A 22,955-nucleotide genomic window follows, 5' to 3' on the forward strand; every position below is an offset into this window, starting at 1 on the left:
TGATTCATTAGTTATGTTCTACCAGACAGTAAATGTGATACATGCTGTTATCATTATATTGTACGGGTTATATAATTGCACATGAATGTAATGTTTTTATTTGTTATCTTTATTAGGCTAGAGTTGATGCACGCCTTAATATGGCCAAATTATACATTTACAGCCCCAATCAACAGTTAACACTTTTGATATTCATAGTGAAAGTATTCACAATCCACATGACCAAGAAGTACTGTATAATAATAAAAACGTTTACGATTAGTTTTGATAAGGTTTCGTGTGTATTTTAAGGGGCAGAAAAACGTGTAGGCTATTGGACTTGTATTAGTTTCTCCTTCAAGCTACAGACAAATAGTCCACACGCTGAGTTCAACATTACACAGCGGGTTTCTAGTAAAAGCCTGCAACCTCAAACAACAAGAGAAGTCGCCTAGGAGCGATGTCGTGTTGGGAAAGCTGTTACATCACAACCTCACAGTCCCTGTTGGTCTTCTGTCCGAACGCTTCTTCCACTAAAACCGTCTTTTAAGATTAACGTTTCAACAAAAATATAATTCATTAGGCTACACTGAAAACATGCTTTAGGAGTATTAAATGTGTTTAAAATGAGGTATTTTGACGTCTGAAAGGTTCGCATGTGCTTCCTCTTCGGCCACGGACTTCAACTGAGTGAAGGAAAAATGCTGCTGCATTTATATAGACATCTAAAAATAGCTCACCTTTCACTGCCATGTTTGGCCAGACTGACAGCTACACAGAGCCAATACCGGCTCGCCATTTGTTCTAACTCCTCCTTTTTACCTATTTTAGCGCCGCCTTAATTGGACGCCAGTGAGGTCCGTCAACCCTATTTACCTTACATGGTCACGCACGGAATTGATTGACAACAAACCACTCCCCCCTTCGAGTCCCTTGGCTCGATCCGCTCACTAGACAGCTAGCCCGAGCTAGTCGCCTGCTGAAGCCACGGCAGCCAGGGGAAAAGCAACCTGGAATTTATAGAGCGAAGATTGCAATCTGGTAATGCGGAAATAGATGGACGTTTCAAGTCACCGAGTTGGCATCCCACTCCTGGACTGAAGACCTGATAGTTAGCACCAGAGAAAAAGGATTGCAATTCAGTGACACAGTATTCAACTATTATTTTTATATTTCTTTATAGTGGTTATTGTGCGTATTATTTGGTTCCAGTGGCATATAGAGCTATACTTTCTGGTGCACGGACAGACGCACGAGGAGTATCTGAATAACATTTTTTTTGTTAACCCCTTAGACCTACCATACACAAGTAGGGTTCTTTTTTTTCTCCAGTGGATCAAAGTAAATTGTTTTCAAATCGCGCATCAACATGGACGTGTTGGCGAATTACAGTATTTTTCAGGAACTCCAACTCGTGCATGATACTGGCTATTTCTCTGCGATGCCTTCGCTGGAGGAGAACTGGCAGCAGGTGACTTACTGCTTTTCCTTCACTGTATAACTGTCTTTACTTTTACTGTGGTAGCTTAGAATTTGTAAATCGTCACTTGTACGCTGTGGTTACGCTCCGGAGATAGAGAGCTGTCGAGTTGCGGCGCTTACATGCCAGCCCAGCGCATGCTGCCTGTCACGAAAACAATCTCAACTTGATCACATCCGCAGGCAATATGGTGTAGAGAAGACTGATATGGACGCCGCTGTGTCCATCATTCCACTAACGAACGCTATTTTCCAAACCCATAATATACTATCTACTTTGTCTGGCTGTGCTCTGTTATTCTGACGGATCTTGATTGCATCTCGCTTGCCGATTGTGATAGTGTTATTCTGCAATAAATGACAAGCAATGGCTTGTTGCAGACAAGTCTGCATTCTTCTTGTTATTTACATAGTAATACTGCTATAATTTGGTTTTAAGCACAATACACTGTTTTAATAACATTGTGATGATGTTTCTAATTGCCGTCGTTTTTTAGTGTAGGCTATTGATTAGAGAATGCAGAGCGCGGATCGATACGGCCGTCTGTCAGTCGTTATATTTGTTTTATTCATAAATAATGGAAACCAACCTGAGATAGAGAGAGAGAGCTCGTGGCACACACACACTAATTACACGTCTGTCAGATGCGATTTGGGAAAGCGCAGGGCAATTTGGGCATCGAAGATGAACACTTGACTAATAACAAGAGACTTGTTCTTAAATAATGCATCCGCATCTGTCAGATTACTTGGTGTTTTCAGCCGGTTGGTACGAGAACCGACTCCCTATAGTGATCCATAATATATTATCACCACGGAGCCGCGAGAATATGTGGGTGAGGAAGATTAACAGCTAGGCTGCGTGGGGGAAATTGTGTGTGCGTGTGTGCGTACGTGTAATAGTAGCCTAAACGGAAAGCACGGGGCTTTTGGTTTGGAACAAAACTATACATCCAATCTCACCAATGTGCCGGGTGAAGCCTGTGATGTTGCTGGATAGACGTAAAGGGAGATCCACCTGTATTTGTCTCTGTGGCGTTGTGACATGTCGCGCTCAACATAGGCTAACCACTCGTTTATTAGAATGAAGTCAACCGAAGGGCTGGCACTGGCACAGTGAGCACACAGGGCATGCACATGGCCAAGCAGTCACCCGTGCCAACGCTACTGCCAGTCACCAAATATATTTGTGTGACTTAGGCAACTGACACTGATTCACGAATTGATACTATTCCATTTTGTATAATGATGCTATCAGGTTATAGGAAAGGGGTGGTTGTAATATAGTAATAGGTGTGTCATTTGATAGAATTAGATTATTTTAAAGATTGAAACTAGTGTGCTTTTGAGTGCTCAGCCAGTCTTACTTATTCGGTGCGCGTGGTGAGATGAGCGCTTATGAGTCTGCACTAGAGGTCCACGCTGCTGTGCGCACGGCTGCACTTACCGGCTGGGCTCGAGCTGACTGGTTGTCTCCCCCAACTCATTGCCATTCCATGTGCTCAACTGCAGGAATAGATCGGCTGGTTATTAATCGCTGGTGTGTGAGTGTGAAAAGGATCCAGCATAACCCCTGAGCCCCCCTCACACAGCCTCTCTCTCTCTCTCTCTCTCTCTCTCTCTCTCTCTCTTTCTCTCTCTCTCTCTCTTTCTCTCTCTCTCCCTTTCTTTCTCTCTCTCTCTCTTTCTCTCTCTCCCTTGCACACACACACACGGTTGGCTGGCATGTGCTAATGGAAAGCTGTGGTCTGGCAGGGCCCATCCCGCCACTTTCAGCAGTAATTGGCTGCTTGCTGTCAGACAGACAGAGGGGTCTGCTCCATCTATCTTTCCTGGCTGTCTCTCAATCATTCCCTCTCTTTGTTGTCTTACATAACCTACTCACTTTTTGTGTCAATTAACAGCCTTGACAAACACAGGGCCTTTTTGTCACAATGCTGTTGCACATCATGCAGTTGAAGTCGGAAGTTTACATACACCTTAGCCAAATACATTTCAACTCAGTTTTTCACAATTCCTGACTTTAATCCTAGTAAAAATTCCCTGTTTTAGGTCAGTTAGGATCACCACTTTATTTTAAGAATATGAAATGTCAGAATAATAGTAGAGACAATTATTTCTTTCAGTTTTTATTTCTTTCATCACATTCCCAGTGGGTCAGAAGTTTACATACACTCAATTAGTATTTGGTAGTACTGCCTTTAAATTGTTTGACTTGGGTCAAACCTTTCGGGTAGCCTTCCACAAGCTTCTCACAATAAGTTGGGTGAATTTTGTCAGTTTCCTCCAGACAGAGCTGGTGTAACTGAGTCAGGTTTGTAGGCCTCCTTGCTCGCACACGTTTTTTCAGTTCTGCCCACAAATTTTCTATAGGATTTGAGGTCAGGGCTTTGTGATGGCCACTCCAATAGCTTGACTTTGTTGTCCTTAAGCCATTTTGCCACAACTTTGGAAGTATGCTTGGGGTCGTTGTCATTTTGGAAGACCCATTTGCGACCAAGCCTTAACGTCCTGACTGATGTCTTGAGATGTTGCTTCAATATGTTGTTGCGTCAATATATCCACATAATTTTCCTCCCTCATAATACCATATACTTTTGTACCTGTTTCCTCCAGCATCTTCACAAGGTCCTTTGCTGTTGTTCTGGGAATGATTTGCACTTTTCGCACCAAAGTACGTTCATCTCTAGGAGACAGAACGCATCTCCTTCCTGAGCGGTATGACCGCTGCGTGGTCCCATAGTGTTTATAGTTGCGTACTATTCTTTGTACTGATGAACGTTGTACTTTCAGGAGTTTGGAAATTGCTCCCAAGGATGAACCAGACTTGTGGAGGTCTACAATTGTTTTCAGAGGTCTTGGCTGATTTCTTTAGATTTTTCCATGATGTCAAGCAAAGAGGCACTGAGTTTGAAGGTAGGCTTTGAAATACTTCCATAGGTACACCTCCAATTGACTCAAATGATGTCAATTAGCCTATCAGAAGCTTCTAAAGCCATGACATCATTTCTGGATTTTCCAAGCTTTTTAAAGGCACAGTCAACTTTGTGCATGTAAACTTCTGACCCACTGGAATTGTGATACAGTGAATTGTAAGTGAAATAATCTGTCTGTAAACAATTGTTGGAAAAATGACTTGTGTCATGCACAAAGTAGATGTCCTAACTGATCTGCCAAAACTATAGTTTGTTAACAAGACATTTGTGGAGTGGTTGAAAAATGTGTTTTAATGACTCCAACCTAAGTGTATGGAAACTGTATATGTCCATGTGGTAAAGTGTGTTTGTCATCTGTGTGTCATGTGTGTTTGCCTAGCTGGCTCTGACAGCATGGTGCCATGTTGTTAGTAATGGCTGCCAGGCCTGCCTCCTGATAGGTTTGTGAGCACCAGGGGTCTGTAGGAACAGTACAGGGAGCCCAGACACGTAGCCAGACACCTACTGTAGCCTTCTCCAAACCTAGCAGTGACCTGCTCCAAGTCTTTCTTCCATTACACTGCAGAACCATGCCCAAAGAGAGAGAGGAATACTCTGTAAAAAAATATTGTGCTAGTTCAACATATTTCCAATATGATGTATTTTGACATATAATATACAGTACTTCACTTTTAGTGTCTCACAAACACTAACATATTAAGTTCAGCATTAACAAATGAACTGTTATTGTTGATTAGATATACTTAATCTTCCTGATTAGTTACTGTCATTGATCCTGTTTTAGTGTTAAACACGGCTTTATGTATTTCATCTTTTGACATTATTATCCACTTAAGCAGGAATTGTTGAGTGCAGTGCTCGCTACACTAACACTAACTGGAGGTAAAGCTGCAGGAATTGTTGAGTGCAGTGCTCGCTACACTAACACTAACTGGAGGTAAAGCTGCAGGAATTGTTGAGTGCAGTGCTCGCTACACTAACACTAACTGGAGGTAAAGCTGCAGGAATTGTTGAGTGCAGTGCTCGCTACACTAACACTAACTGGAGGTAAAGCTGCAGGAATTGTTGAGTGCAGTGCTCGCTACACTAACACTAACTGGAGGTAAAGCTGCAGGAATTGTTGAGTGCAGTGCTCGCTACACTAACACTAACTGGAGGTAAAGCTGCAGGAATTGTTGAGTGCAGTGCTCGCTACACTAACACTAACTGGAGGTAAAGCTGCAAGAATTGTTGCTTGAAGTATTTCCCTTTGTCAGAGTGGCACGTGTGATCTTACTCACGGTGAGAATGAGAATGGGTGGTCTCGTCAATGAACGTTAATTTGAACAACGATTTTGATATGCGTTCATCATGATCCATTACACCTCATAGCATAACAAACTGTTTGATACTAATATAGAAATGTGCTTTTTATTCTTCAAACATGCATGCAACATTGTGTAAAAGTATTGTAAAAAAAAGAAATACAAAAAATTAACCACAATCCTCTGAAACTGAGCCACAGTGCAAGTTGTTGGAAGAATTTAAAATTCTTAAGTTGAAAGGAGATATTATGAAAAGTTAAACACAATTTTCTTTGTAGTTGTTCTTACACACAAATAGTTGTTTAGATTATGCATTTATCTTATGTTGAATTCATTGGGGGTTTGGTTGAACAAGTGAAGTAGAGTAAAAAAAACTCATTATATTTAAGTAAAGATGACAACACATGTTTTTAACTGTAAAAATAATTATATTTTTACAGTTATAAGTATAATTTACTAACCACCTGAATAATTTTTCAGAATGTAGAGTGAGAGGAGAAGAAAGAAAGGAATAGAAAAGAGAAAAATAGAGAGGATTACATATGTAGGATCTTAATTTGTCCAATTTGCTACAGCAGGAAAATAATCCTGCAACAACAGGAAATGTGAGTTAGTATATACTTTTTTTGTATGGGGTTGATACATTTTTCTTTCAAGTCCAACATTTTAAAGTGGAAACTACAAATGTTAGAAGCCTTTTAAACGTTGAATACACTGCAAGTTTGCATTTCTTGCTGTGCAGGAAAATTCTCAGCAACAAAAGAGTGATCAAATTAAGATCCTACATCTGTAGAGTAAGATGCATAGAGAGAGAGGAAAAGTAAATAAAGAGATGGTTGGGGGGGAGGGTGGCTCTGACCCGGTCGACCGCTTTTCTGCTAGATGTGTTTACTCATTGTTGTCCAGAGGAAATGGAGCCACTAGGCCACCGCCAGCAGCCAGAGAGAGAGAGGCTGCTCCAAAATGGCACTATATTCCCTATAAAATGTATTACTTTTGACCAGACCCATAAGTAGTGCACTATGTAGGGAATATTGTGCCATTTGAAACAGAGCCAGAGAGAAAAAAACATCACTTGGAAGGACAAACCATAAAAGTCCTATTTGATGGTATGAGCGAGAGAGGAAAGGAGGGGGGAAGGCAAATGAGTGAGAGTTGATCAAATCCTTGTCCTGCCTGGGTGGACAGGTGGATAAAATAGTTTTTTCTAGTGTGACCGGCGTACTCTGCTCGACGCCGTTAAAACTGCCTAATATTTTTACTGGTGCAATAGGATGTCTTGATAGGATAGGATAACGTCTACTCTGTCTAGCGTGGCCCTAGATCTGCCAGGCAGGCAGGAGAAGGTAAACGACAGGCACCCTTCCCTCCCTCCCTTGCTCCTCCCGGAGACAAGATGGATGGCCGTTGCAGGCCCCCATTGAGCAGAGCATGAATCAGGCCTTAATGGATGCGATATGGGTGAATTGAGTTTCAGTGCTCTTAGGCTGGGGCCAGGGCTGAGGCTGAAGATGGGGCTCCCTCTCTCCTCTCTCTTCTGAGTCCCTGTGGAGACAACACACTGCTGCTGGCTGGGCTGGCTGTCTCTCTCACCTGGATTGAACAAAGACACTATCTCTCACTGTCACCAGGAGACAGAGGTAAAAGAGAGAGGTGGCTGGAAAGAGAGGGGGCCGGAGAAAAAGAGGGGGGGAAGAGAGAGAGAGTGCGGCCCACTGTAATCATCGCTCTTCTGTTCGTCCTCTGTAGAAAGGGAGGGATTATTTAGTCAGTGACCCGTGAGGGGGGTTAATTTAAAGAGCGTATGTTTGTGCACCAAGAGGGCCCCTGTTGTCTCCGTCTCCCTCCACTAACCAACCACGCACACACACACGCACACATTTTCGTCTTTGGCTGCAGAGTAGGTTGTGATGGGAGCACGTTGGAGAGCAGGTGGGTCTGCCTGGGGATTGAGACAGGAGGAGAAGTAAACAACACCATTAAAACCAGGTGAGACACCTCGTCCAATTAACCAGCCTCACCTGAGACACAGCGTGGAGACAGAGAGAGAGAGAATTAGAGAGAGAGGGAGACATGATGTCTGTTTGTGTTTGTCTGCCTGTTTGTCTGGCTAGCTGTCTGTCTGGCTGACTGGCTGGATGGCTGGCTGTGTCTATCCGTCTGGCTCTCAGTCTGTATGAGTGTCTGTCTGCTTGTCTGGCTGACTGGCTGGCTGTAAGTCTGGTTGTTTGTCAGTGTCTGTGTCTGTCTGTTTTTCTTTGCCACTCCGGCGGTATGTGTCCTCTCCTTCTCAGACAGCACCCATATATATTTGTGGGCTGCAGTGAAAATGGGTCACCCTGTGGCTCTCTCCCTCTCCCTCTCTCCGCCATGCCTTGCAGTCCCGTCTCTCACATTTTGGGCTGCAGCGTTCTTTTTTATCTCCTCCTTCTTGTTTTCAGAGCTTCTATTTCAGTACCTTCAGGAATTTGAAGCATGCTCTCTAATTGATTTGTTTTCACTGGGAGGTATTTTTAGATCACAGGCCGTGTGTGTTCGATTGAAATGCAAATACAGATATAGAATCTTACTTTGATCACCCTGTTGTTGCAGGAAATGTCCTTCACAGCAAGAATGCAAACTTGTAGCTAGTGTCTTCTACGTTTATCAAGACTTCTAAAGTTTTTAATTTCCACCTCAACATTTTAGACTTGATTTGCCCTAACTAAAAATGTATCAAGGCCTACAAAAATGTCCATTAATTATAATACCCACAATAATTCACATTTCCTGTTGCTGCAGGATTATTTTCCTGCTGTGAGAAACTGGTCAAAATAAGATCCTACATATGTAGCTAGTCCTGCACTGTGAGTAAAACCCTTTGAGCAATGGCAGAAATACAGGTTTGGCCTGAGAAATTGAGGGAAAAGATTAGTAAATTACCCAAAATAATCATAAATAACTCTTTATAATGATGTGAAAGTGTGTCTGGTCTTGGTATTGTAATCGCCCCAATTCCCTAATACTTGGAATCCTTAGTGGCTCAGCGGTCTAAGGCACTGCATCTTAGTGGTTGAGGTGTCACTGCAGACACTCTGGTTCAAGTCCAGGCTGTATCACAACCGGCTGTGGTTGGGAGTCCCATAAGGCGGCGCACAATTCGCCCAGATTTGGCCGGTGTAGGCCGTCATTGTAAATGTGAATTTGTTCTTAACGGACTTGCCCAGTTAAATCAAAAAAATATACACTACCGTTCAAAAGTTTGGGGACACTTAGAAATGTCCTTGTTTTGGAAAGAAAATCACATTTTCTGTCCATTAAAATAACATCAAATTGATCAGAAATACAGTGTAGACATTGTTAATGTTGTAAATGACTATTGTAGTTGGAAACGGCAGATTTTTTTAAATGGAATATCTACATAGGCGTACAGAAGCCTATTATCAGCAACCATCACTCCTGTGTTCCAATGGCACATTGTGTTAGTTAATCCAAGTTTATCATTTTAAAAGAGCTGAAAACTGTTGTCCTGATTAAAGAAGCAATAAAACGGGCCTTCTTTAGACTAGTTGAGTATCTGAAGCATCAGCATTTGTGGGTTCAATTACAGGCTCAAAAGGGCCAGAAACAAATAACTATTATCTTGAAACTCATGTCTATTCCTGTTCTGAGAAATGAAGGCTATTCCATGCGAGAAATTGCCAAGAAACTCCTCTGTTAACTCCACTGTTAATCACAGAGTGACCCTTAGACCCCTGTTTTCAAGCCTCACCGTAAACGCAGTCCTCCATCCATCCCCTCTATACACCTTTCCCTTCATCTGTCCTCTGCCTTTCTACATTCTGCCTCCATCCCTATCCTTCCCACCCTACCTCTGCCCTCCCTCCATTCTGCCTGCCTTTTGCCCCCCCCCTGCCCTCACTCTCCATCTCCCTCTCTGCCCTCTCCCTCCACCCCTCTCCCTCCTCTCTGCCCTCTCTCTCCATCCCTCTTCCTCCATCCCCCTCCCTCCTCTCTGCCCGCTCTCCATCCTTCTCTCTCCATCCCCCTCCCTCCTCTCTGCCCGCTCTCCATCCTTCTCTCTACATCCCCCTCCCTCCTCTCTGCCCTCTCCCTCCTTCCCTCTCCCTCCTCTCTGCCCTCTCTCTCCCAGGCAGCTGGTTGACCTACAGACCAGATCCCAGCAGCTTTGTGAACTGGTCCTCCTCCCCCTTATTCTCCCCCAATCCTGTCCTCCAGAGTAAAGGCTGCAGGCAGCCAGCCAGCCATCCACAGCACAGCCAGAGCCACAGCCGGTGCAGCATGCCTGACTCTCTCTTCCCTAACACAGGGATTTGAGCCTGGCCCGGCTGCCTGGGGAAGCCAAGTTTGACAAGATAATGAATTGCTATGCATGCATATTCGCCGCAGCAGTTTTTCGCATTTCACAGCCCAGTAACTCTCAGAACAGTGGCAGTGGTAGAGGGGAGAGTGAGAGAGGGAGGGTAATGGAGTAGAGAAAGCACAATACCATTCAAAATGGATTCAGATGGATTTGGGCTACGTACGTGTATCGGAGGCCTATTTGAACCCCACTCACCACCCCCAGCCCCCCAGAATCCTTCCCCCCACTACTACCTCCCAGCATACCTGTGAACAGTGAACTATGTGAGCAGCCTGCTTTAAATTTCAGCTTTTATTGCCGTCCCTGCCTGCCTGCCTGTCCGGTCCAGTCTGTGATGTGTTGAGCTCTCCTCCCCTCCTCCCCTCCCATCCCATTCCCTCCTCTCCCTTCCTCTCCTCTCCTTTCCTCTGGGCTATGTCTGCCAGAACTACACTTACAGTTATGTAATCCACAGTGGAGTGCAGCTGGTTTCTCACAGCAGAGAGGCTAAGCACTGGAGAGGGAAGAGGGGAAGGAAGAGGGGAGGAAGAGGGGGCCTCCATAGCATCACATCCCATTCCCAACCAGCCCCCTGATCTCTGACGGGGGATCGCTCCGGGGAAAGCTGCAGGATTATGATCACAGGAGGCTGGCTTGCCGTGCTAAGGAGCCCAGGGAGAGGCAGGGGGAGGTGGGGTGAGAAGCCGGTGGAATCCCCTAGCAATAGGGACGGCGGCGGGGAGAGAGTGGAAACACCTGGATTGCTTAAGTGCTGGAGCCATATTGTGCTCTGTTTTGGTTCTGTTTTGATACGTTTTAATATTTCCACAGCTGTGTGTGAAGGGGCTAGACATGCAACAATGCACACACACACACACACACACACACACACAAACACACACACACACACACATGCACGCACACACACACACACACACTGCTTTTTCCCCCTGTTGTAACCACTTAGCGTACTTCCTCTACTACTCTTCTCTTCACTGTGAAACTGCACTCTTATGGCTCAATCAACAGTTCCACACTCAAACTCCACACTCCACTCCAGCGCTCCACTGAGTAGTTGTCTGAGGACCATGCAGGAGGCTAGTTTACCACGAAACCAGTCAGACAAGTTCCATCTCATTTTAAAACATGATGATGCCTCTTTGAAAAAGAGCCCTCTCATTACTGCACTGCTGATAAGTGGTCAGAAGTTGAGGGCGGAGCTCAGCGCTCCTCTGTGGAATGTTACCGCAACATCCCAGCTGTCACTGAGTCATCATCAGTGCCCTGTAATACACATGTCACAGTGTCTGTGGGTGGGTGAATTAAGGTCTGCATTACTCAACTTAACCTACACAGACAGAACTACAGTAATACCACCACCTCTTTTCCCACAGACTGATTCCAGTCAAATTACTGTCTGGTCAGCATCTTCGGGTTTAAAGAAAGTGCTATTACTATTACTATCACTGATGCACTTTATGGCACAGCCCCGAACAGACAGGAGTTCTATTGGCCACTTCTGATCTGATTAAAGAACCTAACAATTGATTCCTTCTCAGCTTGTTGGAATGTCGCATTTATATGGCGTTGTTGAACAATGCCAGGCTTTACAAGGGATGTGGGCCCAGCCAGGGCTGGGCAGGGCAGGGTAGGGCAGACAGTATTGAGTCATGCTTCTTGTTGTTATCAGCTGGGGCTGGCAGGGAGCTGTGTAATGCCATAATAATGCCATAAAGCCAGGCCTATTGTACTGCACATTTCCTGTGTGAGCAAGCTCCTCTCCCCTGCTGTTTCCCTATAAAAGAGATCAGCATTATTACAGACACACACACACACACAACCACACACATGCGGCCATAGGGGATCTCCTCACTTCCTGTGACGAGGGATGACTCAGTGGTTGCATCCTAAAAGGGTGCCATTTAGGACACAAAGTGAACTGGGTACATTTGGGTGTGAGGTACGCTTTCACACAGTACACTTTGGCCCTGTGGTATCCTTCTGTGGTGTAATGGCTTTTTACGCTGGCTGGGCATTTCTGTGTTGGGTGTGCATACTAGGAGTGCATCCTTAATGGCACCCTATTCCCTGTATAGTGAACTACATTTAATCAGAGCCCTATGACCAAAGCCCAAAAGTAGTGCTATTGTATATTGGAAATAGAGTGCCATTCTGGACTCATCCTAAGCCTGGATGGATCCACCCATCATCCACAAACACACACCCGTCTCTCTCAGCAAAACACAGCCAACACACCATCAGCAGCTGACTGCAATTAGGCTTCAGTCTGAGGGAGGGAATAGGGCCTTTCATGTTCTGGGGGAGAGAGGCAGGTTTCCCTTTGAAGTGGGGACCCTTTTTACTGAAGCACTGCTGTGTGTGTGTGGTTAAGTTCATGTTGCGCTGGTTAGATCGCACATCTCACCTGACCCCACCACTATACCGGCGCTATGAAATGTGACAGTCACACCATAAAATCTGTTTGAAGATTGTTTTAGCTGAATAGACAACAAGTGTGAGAGAGAGAGAGAGAGAGAGAGAGAGAGACAATTAGCCTTGCTATTGAGAAAGGCCGCCGTAGGCAGACATGGCTCTCAAGAGAAGACAGGCTATGTGCCCACAAAATGAGGTGGAAACTGAGCTGCACTTCCTAACCTCATGCCAAATGTATGACCATATTAGAGACACATATTTCCCTCAGATTACACAGATCCACAAAGAATTTGAAAACAAACCCAATTTTGATAAACTCACATATCTACTGGGTGAAATACCACAGTGTGCCATCACAGCAGCAAGATGTGTGACCTGTTGCCACAAGAAAAGAACAAACACCACTGTAAATACAACCCATATTTATGCTTATTTATTTTCCCTTGTGTACTTTAACCATTTGTACATCGTTACAACACTGTATATATACATAATATGACATTTATACATACATAATATGTCTTTATTCTTTTGAAACTTCTGTATGTGTAATGTTTACTGTTAAGAGAGAGAGAGGGAGAGAGAGAGAGAGAGAGAGAGAGAGAGGGAGACGGACAGAGAGAAAGGAAATTGTGAAACAAACAGTACTCTGCATTAACATGAGAAGTACTCAGTAAGATCGATTAAAATCAATTCTCATAGAGTGGAGATATATCCTCCAACAGCTGATGTTGTAACACTCTTCGTCATTGTAATCAGTGTATTCATGTTCTCTCATTTCCTTTTTCCTTTGAGTTAATTCATATTGGCTTCTTAATCAGAAACCATTCATATCAGACACAAGCTCATGAGAGCACATAATTCAGCAGGCAGGTTAGCCCAGCCCACAGACACAGGTTACGTCCATGATGGCACCCTATCCCCTACATAGTGCACTACTTTGGACCAGGGCCGGTCATTTGGGACGCACACAGACTGAATGAGCCATTCGCTAAAAATGGATCGTATATTAGTTATGAAACAGCACAATAAGTACACTGGCTCTCGGAAAATGAAACAAATGAACTTGATATAAATGAGTAGTCTGACTCTGGTCTCCCAGAGCCACAGCTTAGTGTGTAAAGCTATATGCTTGATCTTCAAGGGTGAATGGTGTGCCATATAGAGGTTACGGACTGGAGAGCTCACTGCTCGCTCTGCAGGATTAGATTACACACTTTAGAGGGGATTTACCTTTATATCAAATGGATGTTTGGATGGTTGGTTCACTCTGCTAGCTCTGCATATAGGGTTGTATATGGATCCCATGGCCCCAAACAGTTCTACTTTTGCGTCTGAAATCTATTTTGTCCGGTGACAGACTGGACAGGGAAAGTCATTGAACTTCCCAAACAGTGCAGGGGTGAGAGGGAGGCTAGCCCCGGTCTGTACTGTACTGTATGTGTCAGGCTCAGGGGCTCTACAGGGGCCGTATTGAATCATTAGCACATTGGAGAAGGAGAGAGAGCACACAGATCAATTTGCAATCCAAACAAGCCACGTGATCCTCTGTTAGGGTAGGGCTGCGAGGACAGCGGGGTAGGCCCAAATGGTCACTATTCCTATCTACTGCACTACTTTTGACCAGGGCCCATAGAGTTCTGGTCAGAAGTAGTGCACCATTTAGGGGATAAGGTGACATTCGGGACGCAGCCAGCATCACTGGCAGGAAGCTACCGTAATGGCTGGCTGACTGCTGAGGTTTTGTTTAAGGGCAAACAACACAATGTTGTGGTGTTGAAACTACTTCACTCTGTAGGTGCAAAGTGACTTTAAAAACAGTGTTTAGCCAGGGTTGAGGCCAATTCATTTTTCAATTCAGTCAACAGCAATTCCAGAATTGAAAGTGCCATCTAAAGTATTTAATGTTTTCATTGAGCTGGAATTTCAAATCCTGAATGGAAGTGGAATCAACCCTGACCCTGCGATCGACTGAATTGAAAATGAATGGACCCTAGCCCTCCTTGGAACAGCAGAATGGAGCTAAAGGTGTTGAAGTATACAGTGTAACTGTAGTAGATGTGAAGGGGGAGTGAAGCTACACGGTATCTACATTTGACATGACAACATCACACATGCAGGACCAAGGACAGTCCAGGTCTACAGCCTGCTGCTCACTGGGAGAGAACTGGTCACACTGCTAGGAACACAGACTTCCACACATACTACAGACACACATGCTCGCATGTACACTTGACACACACACCTACACCCCCACACACATGCACATAACGTGACTCATACTCCGGCACACACACACACACACGCACAAACACACACACACACACACTGTGAGCTGTTATAACTCAGGGAGTAGCAGGTACACTGTGCCCTCTACATATGATTGCATTTGGACGTTTGCACACTGATGGGAGATCAAGAGGTTTTCACAGCCTCAGATGGAGAGAGAGTGGGAGAGCAGGGTGAGGAGGAGGAGAGTAGAGAGGGATGAGGGGAGAGGTGATGTTGGAGATGAGGGTGGTTCATTTGTCTGGGAGCTTCTCAAGTGACTGTCAGCCCTCTGGGCCCATTGAGAGGAGGAGAGGAGACGGATAGGGGGAATGGAGGAGAGTGGGAGTGAGGAGTCGAGAGAGAGACAAGGAGGGAGAGAGAGAGAGAGAGAGAGAGAGAGAGAGAGGAAGTGAAAGAGAGGAAAGCGAGAAAGATGCGCCCGGCGACAGCTACATCTTTATGCATGAGACTGTGCTGTGTGTCTCTCCTCAGTCCATGGAGAGAGAGGTTGCTCTGCTGCTCCACTCAAGGCTTTGATTAACAACCACAGAGGAGCCAGTCATTTTTCCTTCCTACACACTGGCAGACACACACACAGACATACACACAGACACACACACACACACACACACACACACACACACACACACACACACACACACACACACACACACACACACACACACACCTTTTCTTTGCTGTCTCACAAACTCACACACATGCACCCAACTCACAAACTCACACGTACCCAACTCACAAACTTACACACACATGCACCCAACTCACACACACACATACACCCAACCCACAAACTCACACACACATACACCCAACCCACAAACTCACACACACTGTCAGAAATGTTCGGGAGACAGGCGCAAGAATGCGTAATAGTTTTTTTATTGTACCCAAATGACGGCGTGCCGTGTAAAGGCACGAGGACGAAGACATAACAAACGCCATACAAAACACAGGGGAGAAACCCAAACAAAAGAGCGAGGAGTACCTTGAATAAATAACACACAATGATTAACACATGGGACGAGACCCGTAATCATCTGTGCAATCTACAAGAGCACGAAAGCCCAAAACACACAGCACAGGTACTCACACACACCAACGGACCTAGTAACAATAATCGACAACCCAATGGAAACCAAAGGGCACATTTATACAAGTACTAATCAGTGGGAATAGGGGACTGGTGTGCGTAATGATAGTTCCGGAGGGATCCATGACACCAACACACTCACATGCACCCAACTCACAAACTCACACACGCATACACCCAACTCACAAACTCACACACACATACACCCAACTCACACACACATACACCCAACTCACAAACTCACACACACATACACCCAACTCACAAACTCACCCAACTCACAAACTCACACACACCCAACTCACAAACTCATACACCCAACTCACAAACTCACACACACATACAGTACACCCAACTCACAAACTCACACACACATACACCCAACTCACAAACTCACACACACATACACCCAACTCACAAACTCACCCAACTCACAAACTCACACACACCCAACTCACAAACTCATACACCCAACTCACAAACTCACACACACATACAGTACACCCAACTCACAAACTCACACACACATACACCCAACTCACGAACTCACACACACATACACCCAACTCACGAACTCACACACACATACACCCAACTCACAAACTCACACACACATACACCCAACTCACAAACTCACACACACATACACCCAACTCACAAACTCACACACACATACACCCAACTCACAAACTCACACACACATACACCCAACTCACAAACTCACACACACATACACCCAACTCACAAACTCACACACACATACAGTACACCCAACTCACAAACTCACACACACACACACCCAACTCACAAACTCACACACACATACACCCAACTCACAAACTCACACACACATACACCCAACTCACAAACTCACACACACATACAGTACACCCAACTCACAAACTCACACACACATACACCCAACTCACAAACTCACACACACATACACCCAACTCACAAACTCACACACACACACACCCAACTCACAAACTCACACACACATACACCCAACTCACAAACTCACACACACATACACCCAACTCACAAACTCACACACACATACACCCAACTCACAAACTCACACACACACACACCCAACTCACAAACTCACACACACATACAGTACACCCAACTCACAAACTCACACACACATACACCCAACTCACAAACTCACACACACATACACCCAACTCACAAACTCACACACACACACACCCAACTCACAAACTCACACACACATACACCCAACTCACAAACTCACACACACATACACCCAACTCACAAACTCACACACACATACACCCAACTCACAAACTCACACACACATACACCCAACTCACAAACTCACACACACATACACCCAACTCACAAACTCACACACACATACACCCAACTCACAAACTCACACACACATACACCCAACTCACAAACTCACACACACATACACCCAACTCACAAACTCACACACACATACACCCAACTCACAAACTCACACACACATACACCCAACTCACAAACTCACACACACATACACCCAACTCACAAACTCACACACACATACACCCAACTCACAAACTCACACACACATACACCCAACTCACAAACTCACACACACATACACCCAACTCACAAACTCACACACACATACACCCAACTCACAAACTCACACACACACACACCCAACTCACAAACTCACACACACATACACCCAACTCACAAACTCACACACACATACACCCAACTCACAAACTCACACACACATACACCCAACTCACAAACTCACACACACACACACCCAACTCACAAACTCACACACACATACAGTACACCCAACTCACAAACTCACACACACATACACCCAACTCACAAACTCACACACACATACACCCAACTCACAAACTCACACACACACACACCCAACTCACAAACTCACACACACATACACCCAACTCACAAACTCACACACACATACACCCAACTCACAAACTCACACACACATACACCCAACTCACAAACTCACACACACATACACCCAACTCACAAACTCACACACACATACACCCAACTCACAAACTCACACACACATACACCCAACTCACAAACTCACACACACATACACCCAACTCACAAACTCACACACACATACACCCAACTCACAAACTCACACACACATACAGTACACCCAACTCACAAACTCACACACACATACACCCAACTCACAAACTCACACACACATACACCCAACTCACAAACTCACACACACATACACCCAACTCACAAACTCACACACACATACACCCAACTCACAAACTCACACACACATACACCCAACTCACAAACTCACACACACATACACCCAACTCACAAACTCACACACACATACACCCAACTCACAAACTCACACACACATACACCCAACTCACAAACTCACACACACATACACCCAACTCACAAACTCACACACACATACACCCAACTCACAAACTCACACACACATACACCCAACTCACAAACTCACACACACATACACCCAACTCACAAACTCACACACACACACACCCAACTCACAAACTCACACACACATACACCCAACTCACAAACTCACACACACATACACCCAACTCACAAACTCACACACACATACACCCAACTCACAAACTCACACACACATACACCCAACTCACAAACTCACACACACATACACCCAACTCACAAACTCACACACACATACACCCAACTCACAAACTCACACACACATACAGTACACCCAACTCACAAACTCACACACACATACACCCAACTCACAAACTCACACACACATACACCCAACTCACAAACTCACACACACATACACCCAACTCACAAACTCACACACACATACACCCAACTCACAAACTCACACACACATACACCCAACTCACAAACTCACACACACATACACCCAACTCACAAACTCACACACACATACACCCAACTCACAAACTCACACACACATACACCCAACTCACAAACTCACACACACATACACCCAACTCACAAACTCACACACACATACACCCAACTCACAAACTCACACACACATACACCCAACTCACAAACTCACACACACATACACCCAACTCACAAACTCACACACACACACACCCAACTCACAAACTCACACACACATACACCCAACTCACAAACTCACACACACATACACCCAACTCACAAACTCACACACACATACACCCAACTCACAAACTCACACACACATACACCCAACTCACAAACTCACACACACATACACCCAACTCACAAACTCACACACACATACACCCAACTCACAAACTCACACACACATACACCCAACTCACAAACTCACACACACATACACCCAACTCACAAACTCACACACACATACACCCAACTCACAAACTCACACACACATACACCCAACTCACAAACTCACACACACATACACCCAACTCACAAACTCACACACACATACACCCAACTCACAAACTCACACACACATACACCCAACTCACAAACTCACACACACATACACCCAACTCACAAACTCACACACACATACACCCAACTCACAAACTCACACACACACACACCCAACTCACAAACTCACACACACATACACCCAACTCACAAACTCACACACACATACACCCAACTCACAAACTCACACACACATACACCCAACTCACAAACTCACACACACACACACCCAACTCACAAACTCACACACACATACAGTACACCCAACTCACAAACTCACACACACATACACCCAACTCACAAACTCACACACACATACACCCAACTCACAAACTCACACACACACACACCCAACTCACAAACTCACACACACATACACCCAACTCACAAACTCACACACACATACACCCAACTCACAAACTCACACACACATACACCCAACTCACAAACTCACACACACATACACCCAACTCACAAACTCACACACACATACACCCAACTCACAAACTCACACACACATACACCCAACTCACAAACTCACACACACATACACCCAACTCACAAACTCACACACACATACACCCAACTCACAAACTCACACACACATACAGTACACCCAACTCACAAACTCACACACACATACACCCAACTCACAAACTCACACACACATACACCCAACTCACAAACTCACACACACATACACCCAACTCACAAACTCACACACACATACACCCAACTCACAAACTCACACACACATACACCCAACTCACAAACTCACACACACATACACCCAACTCACAAACTCACACACACATACACCCAACTCACAAACTCACACACACATACACCCAACTCACAAACTCACACACACATACACCCAACTCACAAACTCACACACACATACACCCAACTCACAAACTCACACACACATACACCCAACTCACAAACTCACACACACATACACCCAACTCACAAACTCACACACACATACACCCAACTCACAAACTCACACACACATACACCCAACTCACAAACTCACACACACATACACCCAACTCACAAACTCACACACACATACACCCAACTCACAAACTCACACACACATACACCCAACTCACAAACTCACACACACATACACCCAACTCACAAACTCACACACACATACACCCAACTCACAAACTCACACACACATACACCCAACTCACAAACTCACACACACATACACCCAACTCACAAACTCACACACACATACACCCAACTCACAAACTCACACACACATACACCCAACTCACAAACTCACACACACATACACCCAACTCACAAACTCACACACACATACACCCAACTCACAAACTCACACACACATACACCCAACTCACAAACTCACACACACATACACCCAACTCACAAACTCACACACACACACACCCAACTCACAAACTCACACACACATACACCCAACTCACAAACTCACACACACATACACCCAACTCACAAACTCACACACACATACACCCAACTCACAAACTCACACACACATACACCCAACTCACAAACTCACACACACATACACCCAACTCACAAACTCACACACACATACACCCAACTCACAAACTCACACACACATACACCCAACTCACAAACTCACACACACATACACCCAACTCACAAACTCACACACACACACACCCAACTCACAAACTCACACACACATACACCCAACTCACAAACTCACACACACATACACCCAACTCACAAACTCACACACACATACACCCAACTCACAAACTCACACACACACACACCCAACTCACAAACTCACACACACATACAGTACACCCAACTCACAAACTCACACACACATACACCCAACTCACAAACTCACACACACATACACCCAACTCACAAACTCACACACACACACACCCAACTCACAAACTCACACACACATACACCCAACTCACAAACTCACACACACATACACCCAACTCACAAACTCACACACACATACACCCAACTCACAAACTCACACACACATACACCCAACTCACAAACTCACACACACATACACCCAACTCACAAACTCACACACACATACACCCAACTCACAAACTCACACACACATACACCCAACTCACAAACTCACACACACATACACCCAACTCACAAACTCACACACACATACAGTACACCCAACTCACAAACTCACACACACATACACCCAACTCACAAACTCACACACACATACACCCAACTCACAAACTCACACACACATACACCCAACTCACAAACTCACACACACATACACCCAACTCACAAACTCACACACACATACACCCAACTCACAAACTCACACACACATACACCCAACTCACAAACTCACACACACATACACCCAACTCACAAACTCACACACACATACACCCAACTCACAAACTCACACACACATACACCCAACTCACAAACTCACACACACATACACCCAACTCACAAACTCACACACACATACACCCAACTCACAAACTCACACACACATACACCCAACTCACAAACTCACACACACATACACCCAACTCACAAACTCACACACACATACACCCAACTCACAAACTCACACACACATACACCCAACTCACAAACTCACACACACATACAGTACACCCAACTCACAAACTCACACACACATACACCCAACTCACAAACTCACACACACATACACCCAACTCACAAACTCACACACACATACACCCAACTCACAAACTCACACACACATACACCCAACTCACAAACTCACACACACATACACCCAACTCACAAACTCACACACACATACACCCAACTCACAAACTCACACACACATACACCCAACTCACAAACTCACCCAAAGTAATAGAAAACAATCCACACCCAGTGAGTGCCATTTGGGGAAACCAAGGAAAGTCACGGCATTTCTCTCCCTTTCGTTCCAGAATCCTCATTGGTTCTCTGCCTCTCTCTCATACCCCCACACTACCTCCCTCTCCCTCTCCTTGGGTATGCTTTATGTAGTTTAACAGAATACACCACTCTGTATTCCACACCTGAGCACCATGTACATAAAGAGCAGGAGAGCGTTAGCGTTGCTAGTCATAAATAATAGATAATGGTGTCCTTGTTGTTTTTAAACAGCTCTAAGCTGAGCTTCAGAGGTGTCTTAGAGAGCTGAGAGAGTGGGAGAGACAAAGAACTGAAGGGCATTTCTGCATAGAGAGAGAGATGTCTCATGTTTATTCAACAGCTCATGGGGTTGGGAGGGGTGCTTTGGCCTCCCACGCTGCTTTCTCTGTCTTTCTGCATCTCTCTCTTTATCTCTTTCTTTCTCTCTCTCTCTTGCTCTCTCTCTCTTTAACTCACTCTCTCTCGCTCTCTTTCTTTCTCTCTTTCCCTCTCTATAACTCACTCTCTCCGTCTCCCTCTATTTTCAAACAGTCTCTTGCTTGCTCTCTCTTTCTCTCCCCCCTTTCTATAATTATCTCTTTCTCTTTCATTCTCTCTGAACTTGACTTTCTGGAGTTTCCCTCTCTATAAAGGCCATTCTTGACAACCTCCATATGGAAATATAAACA

At 44.9% G+C, this 22,955-nt stretch overlaps 1 protein-coding gene across 1 annotated transcript in view; it reads left to right on the forward strand.

The window, feature by feature from the left end:
* Nucleotides 1-663: 663 nt before the first annotated feature.
* Nucleotides 664-22,955, forward strand: part of LOC110520223 (Krueppel-like factor 7) — a 69,136-nt gene continuing 46,844 nt past the window's right edge. Inside the window, exon 1 of the mRNA XM_021597385.3 lies at nt 664-1,450. Coding sequence (XP_021453060.1) covers nt 1,349-1,450 — 102 coding nt within the window. The 5' untranslated portion in view covers nt 664-1,348. The remainder of the gene's footprint in view (nt 1,451-22,955) is intronic.

The sequence above is a fragment of the Oncorhynchus mykiss genome, chromosome 3, assembly GCF_057628025.1.
Source record: "Oncorhynchus mykiss isolate SJ-2025 chromosome 3, ASM5762802v1, whole genome shotgun sequence".
NCBI lineage: Eukaryota > Metazoa > Chordata > Actinopteri > Salmoniformes > Salmonidae > Oncorhynchus > Oncorhynchus mykiss.